At 41.1% G+C, this 25,931-nt stretch overlaps 1 protein-coding gene across 1 annotated transcript in view; it reads right to left on the bottom strand.

Moving 5' to 3' along the window:
* Positions 1 to 21,492, bottom strand: part of ARHGEF40 (Rho guanine nucleotide exchange factor 40) — a 39,109-nt gene extending 17,617 nt beyond the window's left edge. The window contains exons 1-5 of the mRNA XM_087713735.1: positions 21,298 to 21,492; positions 15,068 to 15,265; positions 11,845 to 13,606; positions 2,275 to 2,395; positions 333 to 438 (exon numbers count right to left, since the gene is read on the bottom strand). Of these exons, the coding sequence (XP_087569861.1) occupies positions 333 to 438; positions 2,275 to 2,395; positions 11,845 to 13,606; positions 15,068 to 15,265; positions 21,298 to 21,351 (2,241 nt within the window). The 5' untranslated portion in view covers positions 21,352 to 21,492. The remainder of the gene's footprint in view (positions 1 to 332; positions 439 to 2,274; positions 2,396 to 11,844; positions 13,607 to 15,067; positions 15,266 to 21,297) is intronic.
* Positions 21,493 to 25,931: the final 4,439 nt, after the last annotated feature.

Genomic DNA, 25,931 nt, shown 5'->3' with positions numbered 1-25,931 from the left:
TACCACCGTTTTGTTGATGGTATAAATCATATCAAAATCACATTAATGCATACAATTTATATCCCATTCCTCCTGAGTGTTATTTAGTGACATAAACAACATTCAGGAGCATAAAAACCTGCTATTTAAGTTCATATTTTGAAGTTATTACAAATGTACTATTTTATTAAAATGGTAAATAGACCCTCAGGCTGCTTACTGAGGGCCAAAGGAAAAAACTATAGGTTCACTTTCCCAACTTTGGTGTCATTCATATGCACTGGGTTGCATTTCCCATCATCCCCAATTAGAACTATAGGGAGAAGAGAAAGGCAGCTGAGTCAGGATGATACCTGGAATGCTCTTAAAGCTGGCAGCAATACGGGGGCCTGGAAGGCCCAGTCATCCACATGGCTTAAGTCCAACAGCACTGTCAGCCCAAGAATCTTTAGTTCTTGCCTGGAACACAGGTGAAAAAAAACACAAGTAGAGTTGCTTTCTTTTCAGCATCACGTTTGCCAGTTTGACTTAACATAACACTTATCAAAAAGGCCAAATCATAGGAAAATTGGGCAAAATGATTTGTCTGGAGGCATTTCTAAGAGCTTTTGTATGAGAGAGGGGGGGGAGGGAGGGAGAAGAGATTGAGATTGATTCTCGCTTGGTAAAGTTTTGTCAGGTGTATAGATTTTTATCATAAATGCATGCAATGGTCAGAATGGTGGAACGCGGTGGCTCAGTGGCTAAGAGGCTGAGCTTGTCGATCAGAAAGGTCAGCAGTTCAACGGTTCGAATCCCTAGTGCCACGTAATGGAGTGACTCCCGTTACTTGTCCCAGCTTTTGCCAACCTAGCAGTTCGAAAGCATGTAAAAATGCAAGTAGAAAAATAGGGACCACCTTTGGTGGGAAGGTAACAATGTTCCATGCGCCTCTGGCATTTAGTCATGCCAGCCACATGACCACGGAGACGTCTTCGGACAGCGCTGACTCTTCAGCTTTGAAACGGAGATGAGCACCACCCCCTAGAGTCAGGAACGACTAGCACACAGTTGTGAGGGGAACCTTTACCTTACCATTCTATTTGTAAATGGCTTCTAACTGAGGTAGTCGCTAAATAGGGTGTGTGTAATTATCAAACCTGTTACAAAGTACTAAATCAACAATTGGATATAGATTATAGTAAGAATGATAATAAATATAATGAATATGGATAAATCTTAACAAATCAGAATTTTCACTCCAGTAACAAATATGGTAGCCAATATACTCCCTAAATTTAAAATAACCTTGAATATTATTGACTATTATTATATAATCTTGAGTATTACTGTATCTATACTGTGGATATTAATAATTCTATGTTATTTCTTTGAAAAATTAAATGACTGCCTATTATCCTATAATGCAACATAATCTGCTAAGAAACACATAAATCAAAATTAAAACTCCAGTTTATTTTAATCAAAGATTGTGTGGCAACCTATACAGAGGAAGAAGATTTAGCTCATTTTCATAACTGCTATATTCTACTAGCTTATGAATAACCTCTTCCAAATAAGAAAGCTCAAAGGCATTTTTAGTATTTGGGGTCAAAACAACCATCCTTTGCAAACAAAATGCTTTTAAGCTAATTGGATTCTTAATGGCTTCCCATGGCAGTTTCCTGACAGTTCTGATTTTATGAGAAGAATTTCCTGAATTTTTCACCTGCCTCAATGAATTACTTCAATCTTTTGGAAGGGAGCCTTGACTGCTTCATCTGAAGGCAATTTGATATATAGTACAGCCATTGCATCAGTTGGACTGACCTAGTGGATTTTTAGCTGATTTTGGCAAGACAACTTTCTTTAATAAACTAGTTAACTTTGTTGCCTGTGACAAGGGAAACAGCATTCTGACTAAGCAAGGGCCTAAGTATATCACTTATTTATAAATTATAGCTAAAAGCCTTAAGACAAGGTAACATATGGCAGCAGCCTCTTACTCTATATATCTGGGCATTCCTCATTTATCACGCTATCATCTCTGGCTTAACAAATGCTAGAACATAGCAGAAGCAGATCGAAGTATTTTGTGAGCATCTTGTCAGTGATATGTGTGGCTTGAACTACTTTTGTCTCTAAACTCTGACATTGGTAATGATGACAAGAGAAGGTAATGAATCCAGACTGCAATACAGTCACTGTCACTGAGACTCAGGAAGAACAATTCTGGAGAAAGACTGACAGCAGCATCCCAGCAGTGGTTCCTTGATGCTGTTATCTCCTTTTGTCTTGTCAGGAAATTTTTGTTACCTGAGAAGTGAGTGCATGTATCTTAAGGTATTAACCAGATCCTCTTGTCCTGGAGGCAACTCATCCTGAAGAGGCTGGGGCACTATGGTTAGCAAGGAATGGCCAGCCTTGTCTATTCCTCCTAGTGTGGAGAGAAACAGAAGGAAAATATAAGCTTTAAGTCATAACTTTATCCCAAATTGCAATGCTTCTGGCATCCACTGCAGTAAACACAAAATATGAGTTGGCTTCCCGGTTACCAAACCTCATAGTTAGGGCCAAAACAGTCTGAATTCAGCAGCCATTCACATGACCACTCCCAGATATTCAGAATTTCAACAAAGGAGTGCATGGAAAGAACCACATTCCTACCAACCACACTGGATGAATTATGATCTCTAGTGCTTTATAAGATTTAAACCACTTGTAGGATTTTTTCCAATTCTCCACAAATAGTCTTTGCTGGGTGCATCAGATTGCTGCAAACCACAAAAAGAACTGCACACCAAATGGAACAGCACCACATGACCATTTATTTATATGACTTGGGTTACCATATTATAAAAAGTGCATATCTATCATACTCCATTAACAACTCTCCAAAATAAAAAAAAATGAATTTCACTTGAGCATTTATGCAATTTTCATAAATTAAAATTTCTCTTGATTTGTTTTCCCCTGCCTTGGCTGGAAAAGTGAAACAGAGTGACTTCCAAGCTTTGTGACATGGAATATGATCGATGTAAATAACCCATGACACTGACATTGGGCTGTAATTCCCAACCTCAGGACTACTGTACATCTGTCTTAAAACTATGTATTAAGGATATATTACATGAATAATAAAAACCCTTGGTTTTCCTTACGAAGTCAATACTAATTGCAGCACCAGCATTTTATAAGCGTATGGAAAGTTGAAATGCAATTACTTTCAAGAAGAAACAGAAGTTGGGATCTTTATTTACGCAGATACAAAGCAGATGTGGAAGACAGTTCTGAGGACAGACCACTGGAGTTCATAAGCTACACCAACCTATCAGACCAAAATAGATTGTGTCTGCATGTGTGTCTATAAGTGTGTGTTCTACAGGAAGAACATCTGAGCTCATTTTCTCCATTAAAAAAAACAACTGCTTCATCTTCCAAATTGTATGTTGCTGGAAAAACGCTGTAACTTCCCCCACAGATCCAGTATTCCATTTCCTACAACATATCATGTTGCAGCAAATACAAAATACATACATTTGGAGTCTGGGAGAAGTTAACATAAGGTCATTTACAGAGGAAAAATTCCCCATCTCCTCCTCCTACCGATAGCAAATTGTGAAATCCAAAAGTTTCAGGAGAATGAGAGAAACAATCAGGGATAAAGAAAGGGTGGGGAAGAGAGAAACTTGCTAGAAAGCAGAAATAGCCTGAATCAGAATCCCATTTTATGCTAACATAGCTGAACAATAAAGATGAAATTTTTGTTACCAAGTTTTTGTGGGAAGATGAGTTAAAGGCGAGAGGATAAGATGAAGGACATCTTCCCATTAACTGCTGTAAGACTGCAGTTTTATCCCAAACAGTATTTTCCCATTGTGATGGATCAGTTTCTATCATTCCAAGTCAGCAGATTCAATGATTAAAAAAACAAATCTGTTTATAGACATGTTTGTGTAGGATTGGGGGGGGGGACAGGAAAGAGTGGTTATCTGGAAAGATTACTTGCAAGTATTGTTTATGTGCTATTCTTGTCATTTGTAATTGGATTGTGATGATATCATGATCATTTGATTAAAATTAAGGCTGTTGACAAGGCACATCATTTCTTCTTCTTTTCTACCCCCTTCAGGCCTGCATGCGTCCTTTAATCTCATAAACTTTCTAAAAGCATTCAGATTTAACAAGAGCAATTCTTTTCTTCATTGCAAAAAAAGACAGAAAACTGACATTCCACCACAGTTGACATCAACTTCACCTTCTGTTGACATATAGACTTCATCTCAACAGAAACCAATTAGATAAATGTAATCTCAGTTCAGCTAGCCATGATTAAATATGAATTCTTAACCAGGTTAAATAAAGACTTGGATATGCACTTTTCATATATTTATAAATGGGTGGGCATTGCAGGGCTGTAGGCAAAGACAAAGATAAATAGAAAACATTCAGGAAGAAAGCAAAAGCAGTTCTATACTATTGCTAAGAAAATGTTGTATGTTCATGTAGTCACCACAAATCAAGCTTAACTCAAAGGCATCTCTATCTTTCAAAAAGTTTAATTAGTATTAACCTGAACAAAACGTCATAGCTAGGAATGTTGTGCAGCCTATTACGTTTACATGTTTTATGATTCATGATTTTGTGGGTTAATCTGACATTCAGGATAAGCATATTGTGATCAGTCTAAAATATGGAATTATCCATGTAAGTAGCAGAAAAGTTCACTACCCTCCTCACAGGTTGGGATTCTGATGACAACTAAAGATAGATACCTGCACTGTGAAAAATCTCCACATTTACAGGCATACAGTGGGGCAAAAAAAGTATTTAGTCAGCCACCAATTGTGCAAGTTCTCCCACTTAAAAAGATGAGAGATGCCTGAAATTGACATCATGGGTAGACCTCAACTATGAGAGACAAAAGGAAAAACAAATCCAGACAATCACATTGTCTGATTTGGAAAGAATTTATTTGCAAATTATGGTGGAAAATAAGTATTTGGTCACCTACAAACAAGCAGGATTTCTGCCTCTCACAGACCTGTAACAACTTCTTTAAGAGGCTCCTCTGTCCTCCACTCATTACCTGTATTAATGGCACCTGTTTGAATTTGTTAGCAGTATAAAAGACAGCTGTTCACAACCTCAAACAGTCACACTCCAAACTGCACTATGGTGAAGACCTAAAAGCTGTGCAAGGACACCAGAAACAAAACTGTAGACCTGCACCAGGCTGGGAAGACTCAATCTGCAATAGGCAAGCAGCTTGGTGTGAAGAAATCAACTGTGGGAGCAATAATTAGAAAATGGAAGACATACAAGACCACTGATAATCTCCCTCCGTCTGGGGCTCCACACAAGATCTCACCCCTTAGAGTCAAAATGTTCACAAGAATGGTGAGCAACAATCCCAGAACCACACAGGGTGACCTAGTGAATGACCTGCAGAAAGCTGGGACCAACGTAACAAAGGCTACCATCAGTATCACACTACGCCACCAGGGAGTCAGATCCTGCAGTGCCAGATGTGTCCCCCTGCTTAAGCCAGTACATGTCCGGGCCTGTCTGAAGTTTGCTAGAGAGCATTTGGATGATCCAGAAGAGGATTGGGAGAATGTCATATGGTCAGATGAAACCAAAGTAGAACTGTTTGGTAGAAACACAACTCGTCGTGTTTGGAGGAGAGAAAATGCTGAGTTGCATCCAAAGAATACCTACTGTGAAGCACGGGGGCAGCAACATCATGCTTTGGGGCTGTTTCTCTGCAAAGGGATCAGGACGACTGATCCTTGTTCAGGAAAGAATGAATGGGGCCATGTATCGTGAGATTTTGAGTGCAAAACCTCTTTCCATCAGCAAGGGCATTGAAGATGAAACATGGCTGGGTCTTTCAGCAGGACAATGATCCCAAACACACCGCCCGGGCAACGAAGGAGTGGCTTCGTAAGAAGCATTTCAAAGTCCTGGAGTGACCTAGCCAGTCTCCGGATCTCAACCCCATAGAAAACCTTTGGAGGGAGTTGAAAGTCCGTGTTGCCCAGCGACAGCCCCAAAACATCACTGTCTAGAGGAGATCTGCATGGAGGAATGGGCCAACATACCAGCAACAGTGTGTGCCAAACTTGTGAAGACTTACAATGTTTGACCTGTCATTGCCAACAAAGGATATATAACAAAATATTGACATGAACTTTTGATATTGACCAAATACTTATTTTCCACCATAATTTGCAAATAAATTCTTTCCAAATCAGGCAATGTGATTGTCTGGATTTGTTTTCTCCTTTTGTCTCTCATAGTTGAGGTCTACATATGATGTCAATTACAGGCTTCTCTCATCTTTTTAAGTGGGAGAACTTGCACAACTGGTGGCTGACTAAATACTTTTTTGCCCCACTGTATGTGCTTTGGTACTACCTAAGCCTAAATTTTGATTGCACAATTTCAGGCTTGCAAGCAAATCAGCACATATGCTACTAAATACAATGATCTCTACAGCATAGAAATCTACACTATATACAAAGACATATGTGGAGATTCCCAGTTATCCGGGTCATAGTTGTCTCAAAGATGCTTTTTCAAAATGCAACTGGACTGGGTTTTTTTTCTTCCTCAAGGTACATCTCATCCAATCAGCTTCTTCAGTTCTGACTGAATGATGGAGAATGGAAGGATTTATATTCCTTGCAGTCATCTGGTCAGTATTGTTTTAGAGTTGTTGAGGCCACTTGGGGCACAGATAAACCTCCAAGAGGTCTCAACAACTCTCAGAAAGAGTGTCAATGACCAGATGACTGCAAGAAATATAAATCCATTCTCCACCATTCAACGAAAAAAGCTTCTTGGATGAGAAGTGAAACATCTTCCTCAAGGAAAAATACAGTCTAGTTGCCTTTTAAAAAAGCACATTTGAGATATGTTCACAGATGTCATTTCTAATTTGATATCAGAGCTGTGATTTAGAAATAGGATAGCTCTTTTCGGCTTGTGTGATAAATTTTACAGGTTTCTTTTTAATAATGCCTCAGTACTTTCAAGTGCCACTGGAGTTCCATGCTATCTTTTTTCCTTTGGTCTGTGCTGAAATTACCCTATGCTGGAAGAAGCAACCACACACAATCCTTTTGCAAATGAACATATAAGTTACAACAAATGGGAACTAAATTCTAAAACAACTGAAAAGCAACAGATTGTTTGCCCGTAATCTGCATAAACAGTATGCATCAACCCTTTTCAATGACTGCAGTATTTCATAGGGAGCAAAAAAAAAGAGATACATTCACAGGGGAATCCAAGAATTATATTCAAAGGTTCCTTCCTCCAATGGAAAGAGTCTTCCACTGATAGAAAAGATCCTTTTGTCAGAGGAAATCAACCTTTGGATCTAATCCCAAATGTCTCAAACACTTCAGTTGAAAGGAAATGGCATTTCCCTCTCCAATTTAGAAGGTTCTTAAAGGATATTATGGAAAACAGGTCAATCGGGGGTTATAATCATTGTAACTAAATGTCATCTCCATTATGTGCTATTCTTTTGAATAGCAGATTCTGAGGATTACTGTTAACTATGATTTCTAATTTAGATCTTCCATTTATCTAATCATCACTATCATCTAAATGAACCATTACCAAACAGGTGTCCTTCAATTGCAAAGGATATTCTAGGGGAGATATCCCAAATACATCCGGATGACACCAAAACACTGTTCTATCAGAAAGATCTGTGTGAAAAAGCATGCAGACAAGAGATTAAGATTTAGCTAGTATCAATTGTTGGTTTCTAGCAGTGGTGAAACCTAAAAATTTTCCTACAGGTTCTGTGGGCGTGGCTTGGTGGAGGTCATGTGATTGGATGGGTGTGGCTATGTAGTCATGTGACTGGGGGATCAAAAGACAGAAACTCACAATGTCCTGTGAGGGGGTTGGACTAGATGACCTCCAGGTGCTTTCCAGCTCCGGATTGCTGTGCTCTTTCAAGGTATCCTGTGAAGCTGTGTCTAGTGCCAGGTTTGTGGTACTTCCTCCCTCTTCTTTTTCCCTCCTTTTCTTTTTTCTTTTTTCTTTCTTTTCTTTCTTTCTCCCTTCCCTCCCTTTTTCCCCCATCCCTCTTTCTTTCTTTCTTTCTTTCTTTTTCTTTTTTTCTCTTCCTTTCTTTTGCAGCACCGCCCATCCCCTCCCCCATTTTTGGCCTAGCAGGCATCAGGAAGCCTCTTGGGAGTAAAAACAGACCCCAAATGCTAAAAAAAAAAAGTTTTAAAAACAGTTCCTACCATTGTGCAGCAGAGCTGTTAAGCATTTTTTACTACTGGTTCAGGTGAACCGGCCTAAACCGGTAGCATTTAACCCCTGGTTTCTAGACATAAGAAATATAAAGCATAGATCACTTAATGTCTATATTGTGGTACATTAAGATGTGATATATCTATATAAACTGTAGTTTGTTCTAAATCTGGTTCTATACAAATAGCTATACATATCCACCTATGCAAGTACTGAATAGTTCCCCTTTTGCATTGATTCATAAATGGTCACTCAAGCAGGGCCTGACCTAATCACTTAACAGAATGACAGAGTTGGAAGGGACCTTGGAAGTCTTCTAGTTCAACCATCTGCTGAAGCAGTAGAGCTGATATCATTCCAGACAAGTGGCTGTCCAATCTCTTAAAAATCTCCAATGATGGAGCATCCATAACTTTTGAAGGAGTGTCATTCCACTAACAAGTCATCCAAATGATTGGAACACTGGCACAGAACACTGAACCAAATCAAGCAATAGTTTGTTCCAACTTGGCTGTTTTTAGTATTGCTACGGCATCTCCCAGACCAAAATGGAAAGGATGGAAAGACCTGGAAAATTCTGCAGAAAATAATGGCTATCAGAATCTCCTTGTTTAAAAAGCATGGCCTCTCTGGCAAGTTGATCCAGAGAGCAATGAACAGGAATGACTTATCTGCTCATCTCTGCTCGTAGATCTTCTAGGAACATCATACTGGATGTTACTACAGATTATTTTCTTTTAACAACCACATCTGAACTCACAACAGTGTTGAATGAGTGGTTGATGCAACCAGTCCTCATATTTATGCCAGCTGCAGTGTCCCTATGGTTACCTGCTCACATCTGCAATATTCTTGCCAAAGTGTTACAAGCAGTGTCAATGGGGATGCCAGCAAGAATTTACAAAATTTTTAACACTGTCACTTAACAACTTAATCTTTTGCTTAATGATACAAACCGGAAGTGCTAGAATTTCCACTGCCAAGTAGCTAGTCATGTTGTTACAATTTATGATTCTGTCACTTAGTGATGGAAATTCTGACCTTGATTCTTTTTGTTTACATGAGGACTGCATGTATATCCAGGTTTTATGGGTGATGTTCATAAAACTGAAGGATTCTACTAGGTGACATTAATTGGCTTGCTTTTTTTTTTGGAAATGGATTCACCACCCTGCTGCTTCCTTTTCAACTTTTCTTCATTCTCTTATTTATTTTCCCTTTATTTCTAAATCTCTCTTTGTTTACACTTTCCATGTAGTATCCCCTCGGGGAGGCCTGCCTCTTGTTTTGAAAGCCAGAGGCCTTCAGTAACATGATCAGGCACTGGTGTCATTCTGGGTTGTGTTTGGTGGCTTGAGGCAAGAGAGTGGTTTCCGCAGACTGTTGTGATGTGGCGAGGACCCAGGCTCGCCTCACTCAGTCCTCGTGATGCTTAGTAAGATGGCATAAATGCTGGTTAAAGGACAAGCTTGTTGGAAGAGCCTGCAGAGACTCAATGTTGATATTCACAGGAAAGTTTTGGGCTGCAATCTGAAGCCATGGTTAGCTGAGCTAAGTACACAATTCATAAAGTTTATATAAACTATACATAAAAATATATAGTTGCATAAACTATATATATATATAATTTTCTGGTTAGGTCATGTTGCTGGAATTGCAACCCGGATTGCCCCAAGTTATTTTACTGCTCACAATGGAAAATGCAAATGGTTGATTGCACCATTACAGAAGTAGTTACCCTCCGTATGATGCACCTGAACTATAACTCCAGTATACTTCACTTCTGGTCATGCTGTTTGGAGTCACAGCTCACAATATCCTCCACAAACTCCACTGATAGGAACTAAAACTGAATAATGCATTTACACATCAGTCTTCATTAATATCAGCAAAAAATATTTCTTGCAGTGCCATTTTGTGCTCTGTCCCCCAAAACAAACCATTTATGATTAATGGCATCCAAAATCTCTCCATTGTCTTTACCCATTATCTCATGAAGTTATCCCATTAACTTTACTCCAGTTGGTCAATGTTCCTTAATTGTAACATCTTCTTCAACCCTATGTAATGGAACAGAGGAACAGAGACAGCAGAGGGCTGCTTTGCCTTGAAAATAAGCATGTTGGGGACAAAAACTGCTCCAACTTCAGTATTTTGAAATCAAAGCAGGCAAAAAAATAATGAAAAAGTGCAGATACTAGTTAGGGAGAGGCATTAATACTTTCTAAACAGCAAATGCAGAATGATGCTGTGCTATTTAGAGTAGAGATGATCTAGACCAGGGGTGTCAAACCCAAGGCCCACAGGCCAGATCTGACCTCCAGGGTGTTTTAATCTGGCCCACAGGGCTGCCCTGGAAACACTATACAGCTCTCCAGAGCTCCATTTTCACTGGCATAGTTGCAGGAGACCATCACAGCCAAAAACTGAGCTTGTAAGCCCATTTTCGCTTGCAGAGCACTCAGGCCACCATAAGCGCCCGACATGAGTGATGTTGAGCTGGCTACACTCACACCAGCCACACACACACACACACACAGAGTCATTGTCCCCGCAGGGTCAAACACAACCCTGATGCGAAATTGAGTTTGACAGCCCTGATCAAAAAGTATCATCCATTAGAAGGGAACTGCTTAGTGTCCCACACACTCTGAAGCATCTCTCTATCCTCTGAATTCAAAGCACTGCACACACTACTGATTTTCCTAAAACTAACTAGTTTTAGGCAAATTAGCTAGTTAACTAACTAACTTGTGGAACTGAGAGATGTGAAAATCATAAGATAATAGGCAAAAAGTGTCATGATGCAAAATCCACATATCTGAATCTGCGTGAGAGATCAGGGCTTGCAAAACAATCCTTTAGCAATAGCAGTTAGACTTATATACCGCTTCATAGGGCTTTCAGCCCTCTCTAAGCAGTTTACAGAGTCAGCATATCGCCCCCAGTCTATGTCCTCATTTTACCCACCTCGGAAGGATGGAAGGCTGAGTCAACCCTGAGCCGGTGAGATTTGAACAGCCAAACTGCCGAACTAGCAGTCAGCTGAAGTAGCCTGCAGTACTGCACTCTAACCACTGCGCCACCTCGGCTCTCTTTGCCTGCGATCTTGCTGCTTTGGATCCCCTTACAGGTGCTGCTAGTGGAACTCCTTTCAATAGTCACCAATTTGGATGTGTCAATCACAGATCCTATCATTCCCTAAGTTAGTCACACACACAATGTTGGTTTGATGAATGTTAGGTGCAGTCCTGAATATCTGAATGCCATAATGTCAAGGGAAACTGATAAACAAGCCTCAGGTTCCAGTTTAACTTATTCTGCCATACGGTTGTGGATAACCATTAAAGCACTAGAGAAACATTCATCAATCTGGAACTCTCCAGATGTATTGAATTTAGAATTTTCAGAATTCCCAATCAGATAATTTTTGGCCACTCTGGCTAGGGAATACTCTTTTGGAAGAGTAATCCAACAATTGAGACATCCAGATCAGGGATTGCCACATTAGAGATTAAATTTTCTACTACTTCTTTTTGAAGATTAGAAGGGAAAAACAAATCAAATTCAACATCTCCAGATGATTATCACTTGATGACTTACCTGTCAGAGCAAAAACTCCTGATTGAAGAAGATTCCAGTTTACAGATTCCCCAAGACGAGCCACTGTGGGTAAAAGGGAATTTTGTATTTCCCCAGGACCCTGATCAGCTGCTATGTCTACGGTCTCTTCTTTCCCATCAACACTTGCTAATTCATTCTTACTGGGCAAGTCAGTAAGCCCTGGTTCTATGCTGTCGAGACGCTGTTCCACCATACACTGGTCTTCAGAAATCTCCACTTCTTTTTCTTGGACGCTCACCTCCTCAGTATCAATTCTTGGTTCACTAGTCTTGGGTTTAGCATTTGGCTCTTCAGTATTAAGTTTTGGGTCTTCTGTGTTTCCTTCTCCAGAGCTGCCTTCATTGTCACCAATGGTACATTTTCCTTTGCTGTCTTCTGGCTCTGTAGCACTAGCAATACAGTCTCCAGTGCTGACAGCCAAGTCAGCATTGTTGGCTCCTTCAACTCCAGTTTCAAAGCTTTGGTTTCCTGCAGTGCTACCTTTCTCTTGGGTGTCATCGCACTCTGGGGCATCATCGCATTCTGTGATATCAACACAGGATACTTTGATGCTGTCTGGATCTCTGGTACTAACATAAACGGTCCCAGAATCCTGTTCTCCTGGACCAGTAAAGGCCTCCTCCTTTTCAGCACCTGTTTTAAGATCAGAACTTTCTGTTTCTTGGTTAGCAGAATCTGACCCTTGTTTAACTCGACCACCAGCTCCTTTCCCAGCACCTTTCTTTTTCCTCCGGTTTCCCTTGGTGGTACGTTTTGGAGTTGCTAAAGCTGGAGACAGGCTTTCCTTGCTCTCTTCCTTAGGAGGAGTTGGATCTCGGTAAACGGATTCAAGAAATTCTTCTTTCCCCAGGACTGTGTCTTCAGCAACAGCATCACTACTGCTCAGAATGGGTGATGGTTTTGTTTCGAGGGGATCTAAGTTTTCCTCCAGTTGTTTAAGATTCAAGTTCCCAACTGATCCGGGACTTTCTAAGACTGGGTCCAAAGCTGGGCTAGGATTTGATCTTAGCTGAGCTACCTTCTCATCCTGGTTTCCCTTCTCTTGACTAGACTTCTCTGCCTCCTCAGTTTTGCAAGCCTGTCGCAAAGCAAAGTTCTCCCCGCAGCCGGACTTATGATGGAGCCAGGCTCGGTGGCGCCGGTTCCTATTTTTGCTATGTCCCTTGCGAGCAGGCATTGTCTGAATCTGGGCAGTGCAAGGTTGTGGGATTCTGGGTGCTTGATGCAAGGTGGGACTGACCTCCAAGAGGTGAACGTACTCCCCCTCAGATTCCCGGTTCTCTCCGCCAGAATGACGTCCGTCACCAGGACTCCTTGCCCCCAGGATCTCGGGAGTCAAATCCGTAGGGCAGTGCTGCCCCACAATAAATCCATCTTTGTGCACAAACTGAGGATACACCAGCTCAGCCCAGGGCAAGCTTAGCACTTTTTCTCCAGCTGCCAGCAAGCAGCGTTCCAGGCGCCCTACTCTACGTTCTTTGTTGATGCCATTAAGCCATTCAATAGTGAACAGAAATCGATAGGAGTCAGGAGACACAGGCAATTCCTGCACTCCACGGCTCTCCAGCGAGAGGCATTTCAGGACTAGGCGGGGAGCACATTCCCGGTGAGGCACCACTTGCAAGTAGAAATCCCCGGGGCTCAAGTGTTGCCACGGCAAAGAGCCCAGCTGGACAAGGACTTTTTCATGAAGGCACAGGGGCCAACCTTCATGGCAAAAGACGAAGCCACTATACTGAGCCTGAGGAAGAAGGAAAGAGAGAAGAGAAGGGAAGTCAGCTAAATGTTATATCAAGAAATACAGAATACTGGAAACTATATACAGGTAGTCCTCGACTTAGAACAGTTCATTTAGTGACAGTTCAAAGCTACAACAGCACCAAAAAAAGTGACTTTTATGATCTTTTTTCACACTTATGACCGTTGCAGCATCCCCAGGGTCACGTGTTTTACATTCGGATGGTTGACAACTGCTTCATGTTTATGACAATTGCAGTGTCCCAGGGTCATGTGAATCACCTTTTGGGACCTTCTGATAAGCAAAGTCAATGGGGAAGCCAGATTCACTTAACATCCGGGTTACTAATTTGACAACTGCAGTGATGATTCACTTAACAAATGTGGCAAGAAAAGTTGTAAAATGGGGCAAAACTCACGTAACCAATTTCTCACTTAGCAACAGAAATTTTGGGCTCAATTGTGGTCATAAGTCGAGGACTTCCTGTATGCAATACACCAATATTGCATTAATAGGTAGTATATGTTTTTTTTTCTTCCCACCATGTAGAAACAACAAGCATCTCCTAGCTTAACTCAGTTCTGGCATTTTACCATGATAAAGAACTTGTTTAGAATTCTACACAAAAACTAAAATTGCCAAATAACAGGAGGGCAAGAGTGTGTAGGGGGCGGGGGAAATCTAATAACATTTTTAAGACACTCCTTGACATCTATATATCCCACCCCAAATCCACTTTGCTAATGCTTGCTTGCCATATAAGTTTATTTATGAAAGAGTTAAGAAAATGTGGGAACGTGATATAATAGTCCTTGACTTACTACCAGTAATTTATCAAGCTATGACAAATTCGAAAAAAGGTACTCCTGAAGGTTATGACTGCCACACTACTCCTGGTTTTGTGACTGTATTTTGGGCAGTTGGCAACCGGCTCACATTTACAATCAGTTACAGCATGGGATCACATCCCCCCCCCCCCATTCGATCAGCTGGATTTGGAGTTACAACCACACAATTCACTGAACAACTATGATGGCTCACTTACTGACCATCATAAAAATGATCATAAAATCAAGTCTAGTCTCATGGTGACTCAAGTTATGACCAAAATTTACAAACAAAATTCTGGGCTCAACTGTGGCTATAAGTCAAGCAATTATCTACAGAATTAAAATTTAAAAAATACCCAGGAACTAAAGAAAAATTTCCTATACTTAAATTTGGATTAGATAAGCTGTGGCCCTCCAGGTATTTATTGGGTAACACTTATGGGAATTGTTGGGGGATGGAACTCAACACCCTCTGGAAGGCCACCGATGTCCTAGCTAACTTTCACACAGAGAGCCACTATGGGATTCTGGCACCAGCATTGATTATTTCTCTATTGCCCAACACTGCCAAGCTAGATTTCCTGTTCAGAAGTACTCCAGACGAACAGAGAGCCAAACCAAAGCAGGAGCTCACACAGGCTTCACTCTGGATGCGAGCCAAGATGTGCTTGGCAGGAACAAGGAAGTCAAGGGTGTAGCGCAGTGCATCGTGTTGGTACGTCCTCTCCAGCACTTCGAAGACCTGACTCAGAAGGGTGGGAGCCGTGGCTTCGAAAGGAGGGTACAAGGCAGCCAGTGTGCTCTGGACACATTCTTCCACAGGCTCAGGTTCCTGCAAAAACAAAGAATATGCAAGGGAAGGGCATGAGCCTCTAAGAGCTTTCCAACCAGCCCATCCAATCCCCTTGAAACTATGCAATGAAACAAGTGCTGTTTCCTTTATCTACTCCCAAAGAATTGCAACTGTTCCCCTCCTTGCCCCAATGCAAGGAATGTCCCTCGCAGTTTTGTGGTTTTCTGTATACTTCATACCTCGTGATGCTGCCCTAGGACTAGGACCTCTTGCCTTCAACCTTTTCTATTTGATGTTCTTTCATTGCCTTGCTCAGCCAATTAAAGGGAAGAGCCAGGTTGTTATGGTTACCTGCAGCAATGAGCAACTGGTCACATTTTATGCCTGGAGGAAGACCACTGCCCCCTAGTGATGTGTCAAAAGGAACAAGGGGCAGCCAGGAAATTGCTCAGGGCAATGTGCACAGAGACCGGCAGTGTGTAAAAAGAGCAGAGGGCATGAGGGGGCAGCAAGAATGAAAACGGTTGGAGAGACGCCAAGGAGTATGGAGAGCGGGTTCCATCTGGAATACATTAGCAGCTGTGAGCTCATTCCTTCCGCAGCTCCACCCAGCAAAGGAAATTGGGGGGAGGAGAGAGAGAGGGAAGACAGAGAGGGAGAGAGGGAGAAGGAGGGAGGGAGGAGGAGGCAATAGCAAGAGCCATTGTGTCTTAAACCTACCAGTGTACCTGCTAAAGAGTCACTATCATTTTTTTCAGAGGCATAACCCTGAATTCAAATCTCACCCTGGAAGACGCTGCAGGGAAATCACAAGAACTATGCATCCTTGCCTTGCTTCCGCGTCCAGATTAAATAATTTTATTAAATCATTCCTGGTTGCTTCTTTGTTCTTGAGCATTCCAAAATCTACAAAGTTACGCTGGGCCTTGATGTGACAATTAGACAAAGAAAATCTTATTAAACTAAGGGCATGAAAATGTGTGCTTGTCTTCTGTAGCAATCACACTTCCAAAAGCTCCTTTGAAAGAGGGAAGCAAAACCACTGTTAATCTTGACTTATTTTGTACATTTTACCACTATCTGGTGAAACTGCCTGGTGGTGAATGGAAGGGGACATATGGAGTCATTATGTAGCAGCAGTCCTTTCTGTATGTCCATTATTTCAAAACCTTACCTAATATTCATCAGCAAGGGTTTAAAGAAATTGCAAAAAATTTAAAGGACCCTTTACTCTAATAGAACTAGTTTTGCCATTAGGAAATAGTAAGAGAGCAACTTCAAGCAGCTGGTTTGAATTTTTTTTAAAAAAAAATCAGCTCATTTAAATATGTTTGTTATGTACTATTTTGTTTGGGGGAGGAAGGAACGCTTGTTATTATTTTGCCATGTTTTTAGAAATAACAGAATCACTCTTGAGTAACTAAGCACCCTATTTGGTGAAAGAAGGAAGTGCAATTATTTTTATGTTTTAGGCTGCAAAATGCAGGTGTCCACCCTTGCATGGGAGACTGGAGTACTTCAATACCAGCACTTTTCAAAATAAGAAATGTTGAACTAAAATTCAGTTTGAGTGTCCTTTAATCTAGCAGAGATAAATACAGACTCCTTAACTGTGGCTACAGAAGTTACAGGCAGGTATATGCAGCATATCAGGGATATACAGAAATAAAAACAGCATTTAGGGGATTCAAGCCAATAATTCAGGTAACTGGATTACTTGTGAATAATCTATCCCCAGTAATATTCCTGAAACAAATGTAGTCATGCTGGTCGTAAGAGAAAAAAATCTGTAATAAAGAAATATTTTATATTAAACCAATTGAATCTGTACTAACCAGCGTGCTTGAGCCAACTCAAAGGTTCAGAAAGCATGAGCAACCTTTCAAGTTTCAAGAACCTTTTCATCAGGCAGTGCTTAAAAAACATTGTAGGTAACAGTATGACCAATGGTTAAGCCATGTCTGCACAGAAAGGTTTTTAATTCAGCCTAGGAATAACCTACTTTTGGCATGGCTTAAACATCAGTTACAAGTTTTCTTCCAGTTTTAGTGGTGTCCTTGTGTTTTAACCTCTGATGAAGGAACTGAGAATTTGCAACTTACAACCAGAATTGGGATTTATTACATGAATCATGCGGCTACTGAACGCGAGGTCATTAAGAGAATCCCATTGATAGGCTCAATATACAGGAGGATCTTGACAAACTTGAGCATTGGGCACTATCTAACAAAATGAAATTCAATGGTAAAGAGAGTCAGGTTAAGTGGTGGGTTTCTGCCGGTTTGCACTGGATTGGGAGAACCGGATGGTAAAATTTACCGATCCAGTGAGAGGAGGTTCAACTGGTGGACCCGGAAGTAACTTCCGGAACGCCTGCCCCGGCCCTGTCGCTCCTCTTCATCCCTGCCTCTCTGGAAGCCGCTCAATCGCTCGCTCCCCCCCCGCCCGTCTGCACTATCCTAGCCCAATTTGATGTCAAGTCCCATACCTGGGAGTGGAGGTGGTGAACGGAGAAGCATGGAGAGGTCCAGCGGCACAATCCACCAGACAGCAGTGGCAAGCTCAGCAGTTTTCTCCTGGATTCCTCTCCGACATGACTCCTCCGTTCTCCCAAAGTTCTTTCCCCAGCATGTGATAGCTTTGTCCTGGATTCCCCTCTGCCTTGCCTCCTCCAATCTCCCAAAGTTATTTCCCCAACGTGTGATAAGTTTTATACTGGATTCCCCTCTGTCTTGCCTCCTCCGTTCTCCCAAAGTTCTTTCACCAGCATGTGATAGCTTTCTACTGGATTCCTCTCTGTCCTGCTTTCTCCAATCTCCCTAATTTCGGCCCTTAATCCTCCAGTTGTCTATTTTTGGGAGGTTTTCCACTCTCTTCCCCGCCCCCCTTCATAGGAGTCCCAAAAATTTTTGCCACATGGCTTGGGGGTGGTGGTCATGTGACTGAGTGTGCATGAGTGATGTCAAGTTGCCCATACCTGCCCAGTCATATGACTGCCAAGCCACGCCCACAAAATAGGCCACACCCACAGAATAGGGTTTCTTAAAAACCCACCACTGGTAAGGTTCTACATTTAGGCAAGAAAAACAAAATGCACAGATACTGTATAGGTGGTACCTTGCTCAATAGTAGCAACTGTGAGAGGGATCTTGGAATCCTAGTGGACAATCATTTAAATATGAGCCAGCAGTGTGCAGCAGCTGTCAAAAAAGCCAATACAGTTCTAGGCTGCATAAACAGAGGGATAGAATCAAGATTATGTCAAGTGTTAATACCACTTTATAATGCCTTGGTAAAGCCATACTTGGAATACCGCATTCAGTTTTGGTTGTCACGATGTAAAAAGCTGTGGAGACTCTAGAAAGAGTGCAGAGAAGAGCAACAAACATGATTAGGGGACTGGAGACTAAAACATATGAAGAACGGTGGCAGGAATTGGGTATGTCTAGTTTAATGAAAAGAAGGACTAGGGGAGACAGCGTATGATAGCAGTGTTCCAATATCTCAGGGGTTGCCACAAAAAAGAGGGAGTCAAACTATTCTCCAAAGCACCTGAGGGAAGAACAAGAAGCAATGGGTGGAAACTCATCCAGGAGAGAAGCAACTTAGAAATGAGGAGGAATTTCCTGACAGTTAGAACAATTAATCAGTGGAACAGCTTGCCTCCAGAAGTTGTGAATGCCCCAACACTGGAAGTCTTTAAGATGTTGGATAGTCATTTGTCTGAAACGGTATAAGGTTTCCTGCCTAGGCAGGGGGTTGGACTAGAAGACCTCCAAGGTCCCTTCCAACTCTGCTACTGTAATGTATTGACTTTGCTTGCCAGAAGCTGTCTGGAAAGATGCAACATGGCAATCACAAGACCCAGGGATGCTGCAACCTTCATAAATAAATGGCGATTGCCAAGGACCCCAATTTTGATCACATATCTGTGGGGGTGCTGCAATAGTTGTAAGTGCTAGGACCTGTTGTACATTTTTCAGTGCCGCTATAAAAACTTCGAACAATGAGTAACAAATGGTGCTAAGTCAGGGACTGAATGTATTTTGTCAACTCTGAATTGGGCTGTTGCAGACTTTACTGTTCCCAATTAGGCAGCTCAGTTCTTGATATAGAAAGCTCTTAAGGAACCGTCCGCCATTTCAGATTGTTTAACTGGAAGGCAAGGCAATACTCCAGCACTTCTACATGCAAAACAGGTGTTGTGCCCTGGGGGGAGGGATATCCTTTCCCCAAGAGCCCTCCCCTCCACATACACACCACCACACCAAACCACACACCACACACACATACACACACGGAGGCAAGTGGTCCTCTTCCCACAAAGAAGTTCAAAGTCAAGAACCAGGTTGCTTTCTGGGATTCTCCCTCCCCCCCTAACTGAAACATGAGTCAAAAGAAACTATTTTGTAAAAAAAGGTGGAGGCACAAAGATCCCAAATTCCACCACTACCCCAGGCCCAATGCACACGCAAACCTCTCTCTCTTTTGCCACTTTCTGGCAAAGGGGAAGGAAAATACAGACTTGCAGTCAGCCAAGCTTGAGTTTTATATCCCTGACAGGAAGAGGCAATTCCCCTCCCCTTTAGACCTAGACACTGGCAGGAAGAGTGGGGAGGCCCCTTCTTGGCTCTGGGTCCTGGAGGGTGTGCAAGGCAGACAGATCCACGTGAGAAGCGTGGCTGATGGAAACACAGACAGATCTTCTCCAAGCATTACTGCCAATATTCTCCCCCACTCACTCACACACAGAGAAACAGATTCTCTGTATTTCCATATACTATTACCAGTGGTTCCCCCCACAGTGAATATCTTGGCAGGCAAAAGTTACTACCCCTGCAGAGGAGAAAAGTTCTGTGAAACCGCAAGATGTGCAGGATCAAATTTTTGGTGAGGGGAGAGATGGGGGAGAGAAAGATTAGGCCTAGATATGCTCAGTAGCCTCAAATGTTAGCAAATTACTGATAGACAGAAAGTTGGAGAAGGAGAATAGAACGAAATAGTCGAGCGCAGGAGGAATCCATATGTCAAATGGCAGATCTCATCAGAAAGCCGTGCTCAAAGAGTTTTCCTTTTACATCCTGGACAAAGTTTTGGAGGGGGAAGCCTACAGGTGATTTTCTTACCTGAGCCACTATACATACTAAATAGATTTAATTGATTAATTAGGTATGCTGCCTTTCCTCCAGGAGCTCAAGGCAATATATGCAGCTCAAGCACCAACTGTTTTTCCTTGTAACAACCGTAACAGCAGGGGTGAAATCAACTTATCTTCGCTACAGTTTCACAAATGTGAGCGTAAGCGCCACCACTGCGCATGCACAGGACCTTCCACACATGCGCAGTGTCAAAAATGGGATGTGATGATGTACGGTGGCTGGGCGGAGCCTCCCGCCACCACCAGTTCACCTGAACCAGATACAACTGGTCGAATTTCACCCCTGCCTAAGAGGTCGTTTGGGCTAAGAGTGTTTCTGATCCTAAGTCACCTGATGAACTTCCATCCCTGAGGATGGTGGATGAGAGAACCTGGCTTTCTCTGAAGTTGCTCAAGACATAGCCCATTATACCATACAGACTCAGTTTATTATTTTAGAAGGGCATGTCATTATATCAGCTAGTTTTTGAATGACACAGGATCCTCCAGCCTGCCTTCCTGGAAAAAAGAAAGGCAGCTATAAAACACAAAATGGGCAGCTACAAAATACAAAACTAAACGCTTGATGAAAAAAAAGTAGCATTTGCCGAAAGCAACTGTCTTATTTTAGAATAATTATACTGGAATCATGGCCACACACAGGCATACATATTTCTGTCAGTATGATTATTAATATAAATCAAACTAGCTTCTCCACACTCATCTGCTAGACAAGGACTGATCTTAAGTCATAGTTTAACTTGCAAGCTTGATTCCCAATTGTTGGAGATTGTTCAAAGATATTTTTACTGTTTGAAATGAAGGACAAAAAGACATTTTCCTCATTCAGCCTACAGACATTCTTTGATAGCCATCCTGGGAGGCAGTTTTATCAAAGAGAAAAACAATCGCTGAGTTTGCACAATATATTTACCCATGCTGAACTTATCCATGGTTTGCTCACTGATTCAAAGGACCGGATTTCCATAACATGCTTGTCTGGAAAGTAATCGTACAGATTGTCATTGCACAATCTTTTAGGTTAAACTACGGTTGCTTTGTATTTATACAGCTCAGCCACAAAATACTCCAAAGCCCAGCAGCATGTTTTTAAACTACTTTCTAATTTATAATCCAACTTAAGACACTATGATGCAATGTCTCTTATACTGGCAAAAGGTAGTGGCATGGTTACAGCTAACCATACAGCACTTAACAATTGTATGACAGATCCACTGATTACCTCCCTCCGACCAATTAGATCACACAGATTGGGCCTCCTCCGAATCCCATCCGCCAGTCAATGCCGACTGGCGACTACGCGGAGGAGAGCCTTTTCAGTAGCAGCTCCGACCCTGTGGAACGACTTCCCCGTTGAGATTCGCACCCTCACCACCGTCCAGACCTTCCGCACAGCCCTCAAGATCTGGCTATCCCGTCAGGCCTGGGGATAAGTTTCTAATTCACCCCGCCCGAGTGTTGAATGCTGAATGAAAGTTGTGTTTTTTACTGTTTATTTTAGTCACATACTGTTTTTGTTTTATATTGCACTCCCCCTTTCCCTACGAATGTAAGCCGCCCTGAGTCCCCTCAGGGAAAAGGGCGGCCTATAAATCCCAATAAATACAAATACAAATATGCTGCCTTCCAAGTGTCACCAAAACATATCTACTGTAATAAATATTGAAGGATACTGTTCAATAACTTCTGGATAGCCTCTAGTTCCCCAAAACAATAGCATTTAGACTTATATACTACTTCACAGTGCTTTACAGTCAGCATATTGCCCCCCAACAATCTGGGTCCTCGTTTTGCCAATCTCGTAAAACCTTGAGCCGGTCAATGTTAACCAACCAATGTTAACCAATACTTTATCCTTCTCCAGCAATGATTCTGAGACATCAGGGCTAACCTTTCCCATAACAATGAAAGTTACCAATTGCTAGTGGACTATTACTAAGTCTCTGTATACAGGTGGTTCTTAGCTTACTGTATAGACATTTGCTTAGTTCGCATTCGAAGTTATGATGAAAGATGAAAGATGAAAGAAGTGACTAATGACAAATCCCTGTACTTAAAGTTATCACTCAATTCTCAAGATCATGTGATCAAAATTCAGGCACTTGGCAATCAGCATATAGTTATGACTGTCATCGGGTCATGTGATTGCCTTTGCGATCTTCCCAGGCAGTTTCCAAAAGCAAAGTCAATGGAGAAAGCTGAATTTGCTTAACAACTAAGGAAAAAATGGTCATAAAATCAGGTGTGACTCACTTAACGACCACCTCGCTTAGCAATGGGAGTTCCTCTTCCAATTGCGGTCATAAGTCAAGGACTGCAACCAACTTCCCCTTTACTAGATTAAGAGGGAGGGATAGATACATCTTTAGTGTGGTTCCTAGAATATTCAAACGCATTACCTCAACAATCTTCACAAAAAGTCCTTTCAATTATTATTCCCATGGTACATAAACAGGAGAAGCTGAGAGAGAGCCTCTTAATTAAAATGGCTTGCTGGTGAACTTAGTTGAATGATGGACATATCATCGTTCACCACTTTATCTCCTCACTCAGTGATCACACAGTGTATTCATTTCACACTGATGAAAAATCACAAACATAGAAAAATTGCACTGCTGGTTTGCTAAAGAAAAATGGACATTACTTCAGATTTACAAAGTTTACTTTGGGTTGTTTTATTTATTTTTAAACAAAATACCCAAGACCCGGGTACAAAACACATGTACTTAAAAAGAAGAATTTTGTGTCCACAAATTGATTACAGAACTGAATTCTGTTTAACTTCCTTCCACATACTCAAAAAATGTGTTTCTGATTATTTCCAACTTTGTTCACTGTAGTTTAAAGTATGCAGAGTCAATTTTGTTTCTGCAAATCAGAAATTCTCTTCCAGAGGTCCACTTCTACTACCATTTCTCAAGCTTAATGCCATTTCAAGCACAGTAACAATTTTCAGTGGGTGCAAAGCTCTATAAACTTTGCTGGATGGTGCAAAGCTACACAAAGCATGATGATCCTTCACTTCTCAGATCATCTCTTGCTCCCTTCTCCTTAGATATGAGCAAAGATATGAACAGTAATCATGATCTTTTCTAAGAACTGCCTGATTTAATCAGATCAGACTTCTATGCCTGCATTTTGTTCTCAAAAGCAATAAGATCTTAAGCCCAGAGAATGACAGTAGAATGAGCAAGTGGGTTTCTTACTCTTTAATTGTATTATTACCAAAAAATGTATCTTTCATTTGATTTAGAAGTTGCAAGCTACTCTTTTTGTAAATCAGACTACAGATGATTTAACTTCCTGGCCTGACTTTAGACAACTTTCTTCTTACTCATAGATACTGGCTGCTGTTCTAAACAGAAATTATTTAAATTGCTTATCCCCACTGGCCTGGAGCTCAAAAAACACTGTAGGCTGTCAGCCAGATGTCCAGGTAAAAACAATTCCTTTCCACTCTACAAATACTATAAGTATTGGTGGTAAATCATATTTGATTTCATGAATTTGCTTTGCAATGTTTCTTCGAATGCAATAAATTTTACAATTCTAAAATCCTGTTTATTTTTAATTATTAATATATTATTAAAAAGATATCCCCAATAAAGAGTACCCTTGCTATTAATGCAACAGTAATCTGGGTTAACACATGCAACAGGATCTGTTATTTTTTCTTTAAATTACTCTTTCTTTCCAAATATATTTCTGGCTCACTCATCTTTGGAAAGCGTCACCTTAAACTCAAAATTGTGGCTGGGGTATTCATGCACCATTGGTTATCATGATTACACTTCTGCAAATGTTTGCATACTCAGAAGTGGTTTCCATGGTGAAAAAGAAACCTTGAAAAATTACCTATGAACTGGCCTAGGTGAATAATTGTAGTGCTTTTTTCCTTGGTAAAGCTCCACAATAAATTTAATCCCTTAGATACTTTGGGTTGAAGTTAAGAACTCCCACCAAAGCAGCCAATATATGCACAAAATTATTGGAAATTATTTTATATCTGGCCAAATATAGAGTGAGTTCATGCATTATACTAAGTCATAATATGTTTTGTTTAGTTTGGCCTTATCATTCTGGATAAAGTCAGTCCCTGTGGTTTGCAAAATATGCAGGCTTCAGTATATCGCGGTATAACAAACCAGTGATTGTGCTTATGCATCTAGTCATATTTTGGCTAAATATGTGTTAACCCAGATTATTTATTAGTTTACTCAGTGTTGTCTTTCCTGACTTGAAATAGCATTCTCAAACCTCAGGTATGCATATTGCTTTTTCTATGTGCCATTCTCTGCTCCTTTTTGCCTTGGTTCCACCTATGCTCTGCCATAAGTTGTGGTTTTGTTTTTGACACCTCAAGCATTGAAACAAGGTGCAGACCTGTAAAGGTCTGTGAGCACAGCCTAAGCACACAAGTCACAATATAGATAGCTTTCAGTGTGCCTAACTAACAAAAAATAATTTGGCTAGTTAGGACCACATTTGAAGCTCTACCAAACATGTAGAAGAAAACGGAAATCTTCAGTAGATAGGCAGTTTGGTCTAAGCATACTGGGGTGAAGAGACTATAAACTGGAGACAAAGCAGACTGAAAACATTCTTGATCCATTTCCCACCAACCTTCTGGGGTACTAGCTCTCTCCCCAAAATATTTCCTTTCCCATCACTATTAGGCCCCAAGATTATCTCACCCATGCACTGGTTCCCAGAACTGGGAAAACAGCTGTTGGGGATCTGTAATAAAGAAGTACCAAATGAGGAGGAAGAAAAAATGTTTCTGTTCTGCCTCCAAAGTACTCATTTGAGACAATTTATGTCTCTTCCAGAAATTTGTTCCTTTAAAAAAAATACTGAATGAAAACTAACTCCACCTCCGGATCAATCTTCTTGTAATTTTTTTTCAACAGGACTTCAGTTTTTCACCTTCCCCTGAATCATAGTTTTATCTACATCCTGAAGGGCTTAAAACTATTCTGCTTAAACCATCCAACTTAGTTCAACGAAAAGAATAGCCCCGACAAGGCTCAGTGGTGAGATCACCAGAGTAAAATCCAGCTTTTCAAATGCTTGATTTATCCCACTCTTCCAAAACAGAAAAGTATTTTTTTCTACCTGAATGTAATCAATAAACTTGATGTTATTAAGGGACAGGGGAGGAAAACACAAAGCCAAATGAAAAACAAGGCAAAACCCAGCATTAAATCAAATCAGACAGCATGGTGTTTTTTTTGGGGGGGGGGGCAGACTCTAGATCCATGAGCTCACTGCCCTCTGAAGCCAGTCATTATCTTTCTGCTCAATCTACCTCATAGGGTTGTTGTTGGAAGAGACAGAAAGAAGAAAAGTCGTAAAGCATGCCATCTTGAGCTTCCAAAGTACAGACAGAATATAAAGGCAACAGACAAGTAATAAATATAAGTTATATTAGAGTTTATCTGATATTAATGATGTAGAAACACAAAGAGATATTGGTTGCTAATCACCATAATGTGAAGAGCGAGCTTCAAACCAGTTCAAAAATTATACTTCTGTATTCCGTGTTAA

This window comes from Thamnophis sirtalis, unplaced genomic scaffold, assembly GCF_051295495.1.
Source record: "Thamnophis sirtalis isolate CommonGarterSnake01/CBP01778 unplaced genomic scaffold, rThaSir2_p1.2 scaffold_4, whole genome shotgun sequence".
Classification (NCBI taxonomy): domain Eukaryota; kingdom Metazoa; phylum Chordata; class Lepidosauria; order Squamata; family Natricidae; genus Thamnophis; species Thamnophis sirtalis.
This window is presented reverse-complemented; position numbering and strand designations above follow the sequence as displayed.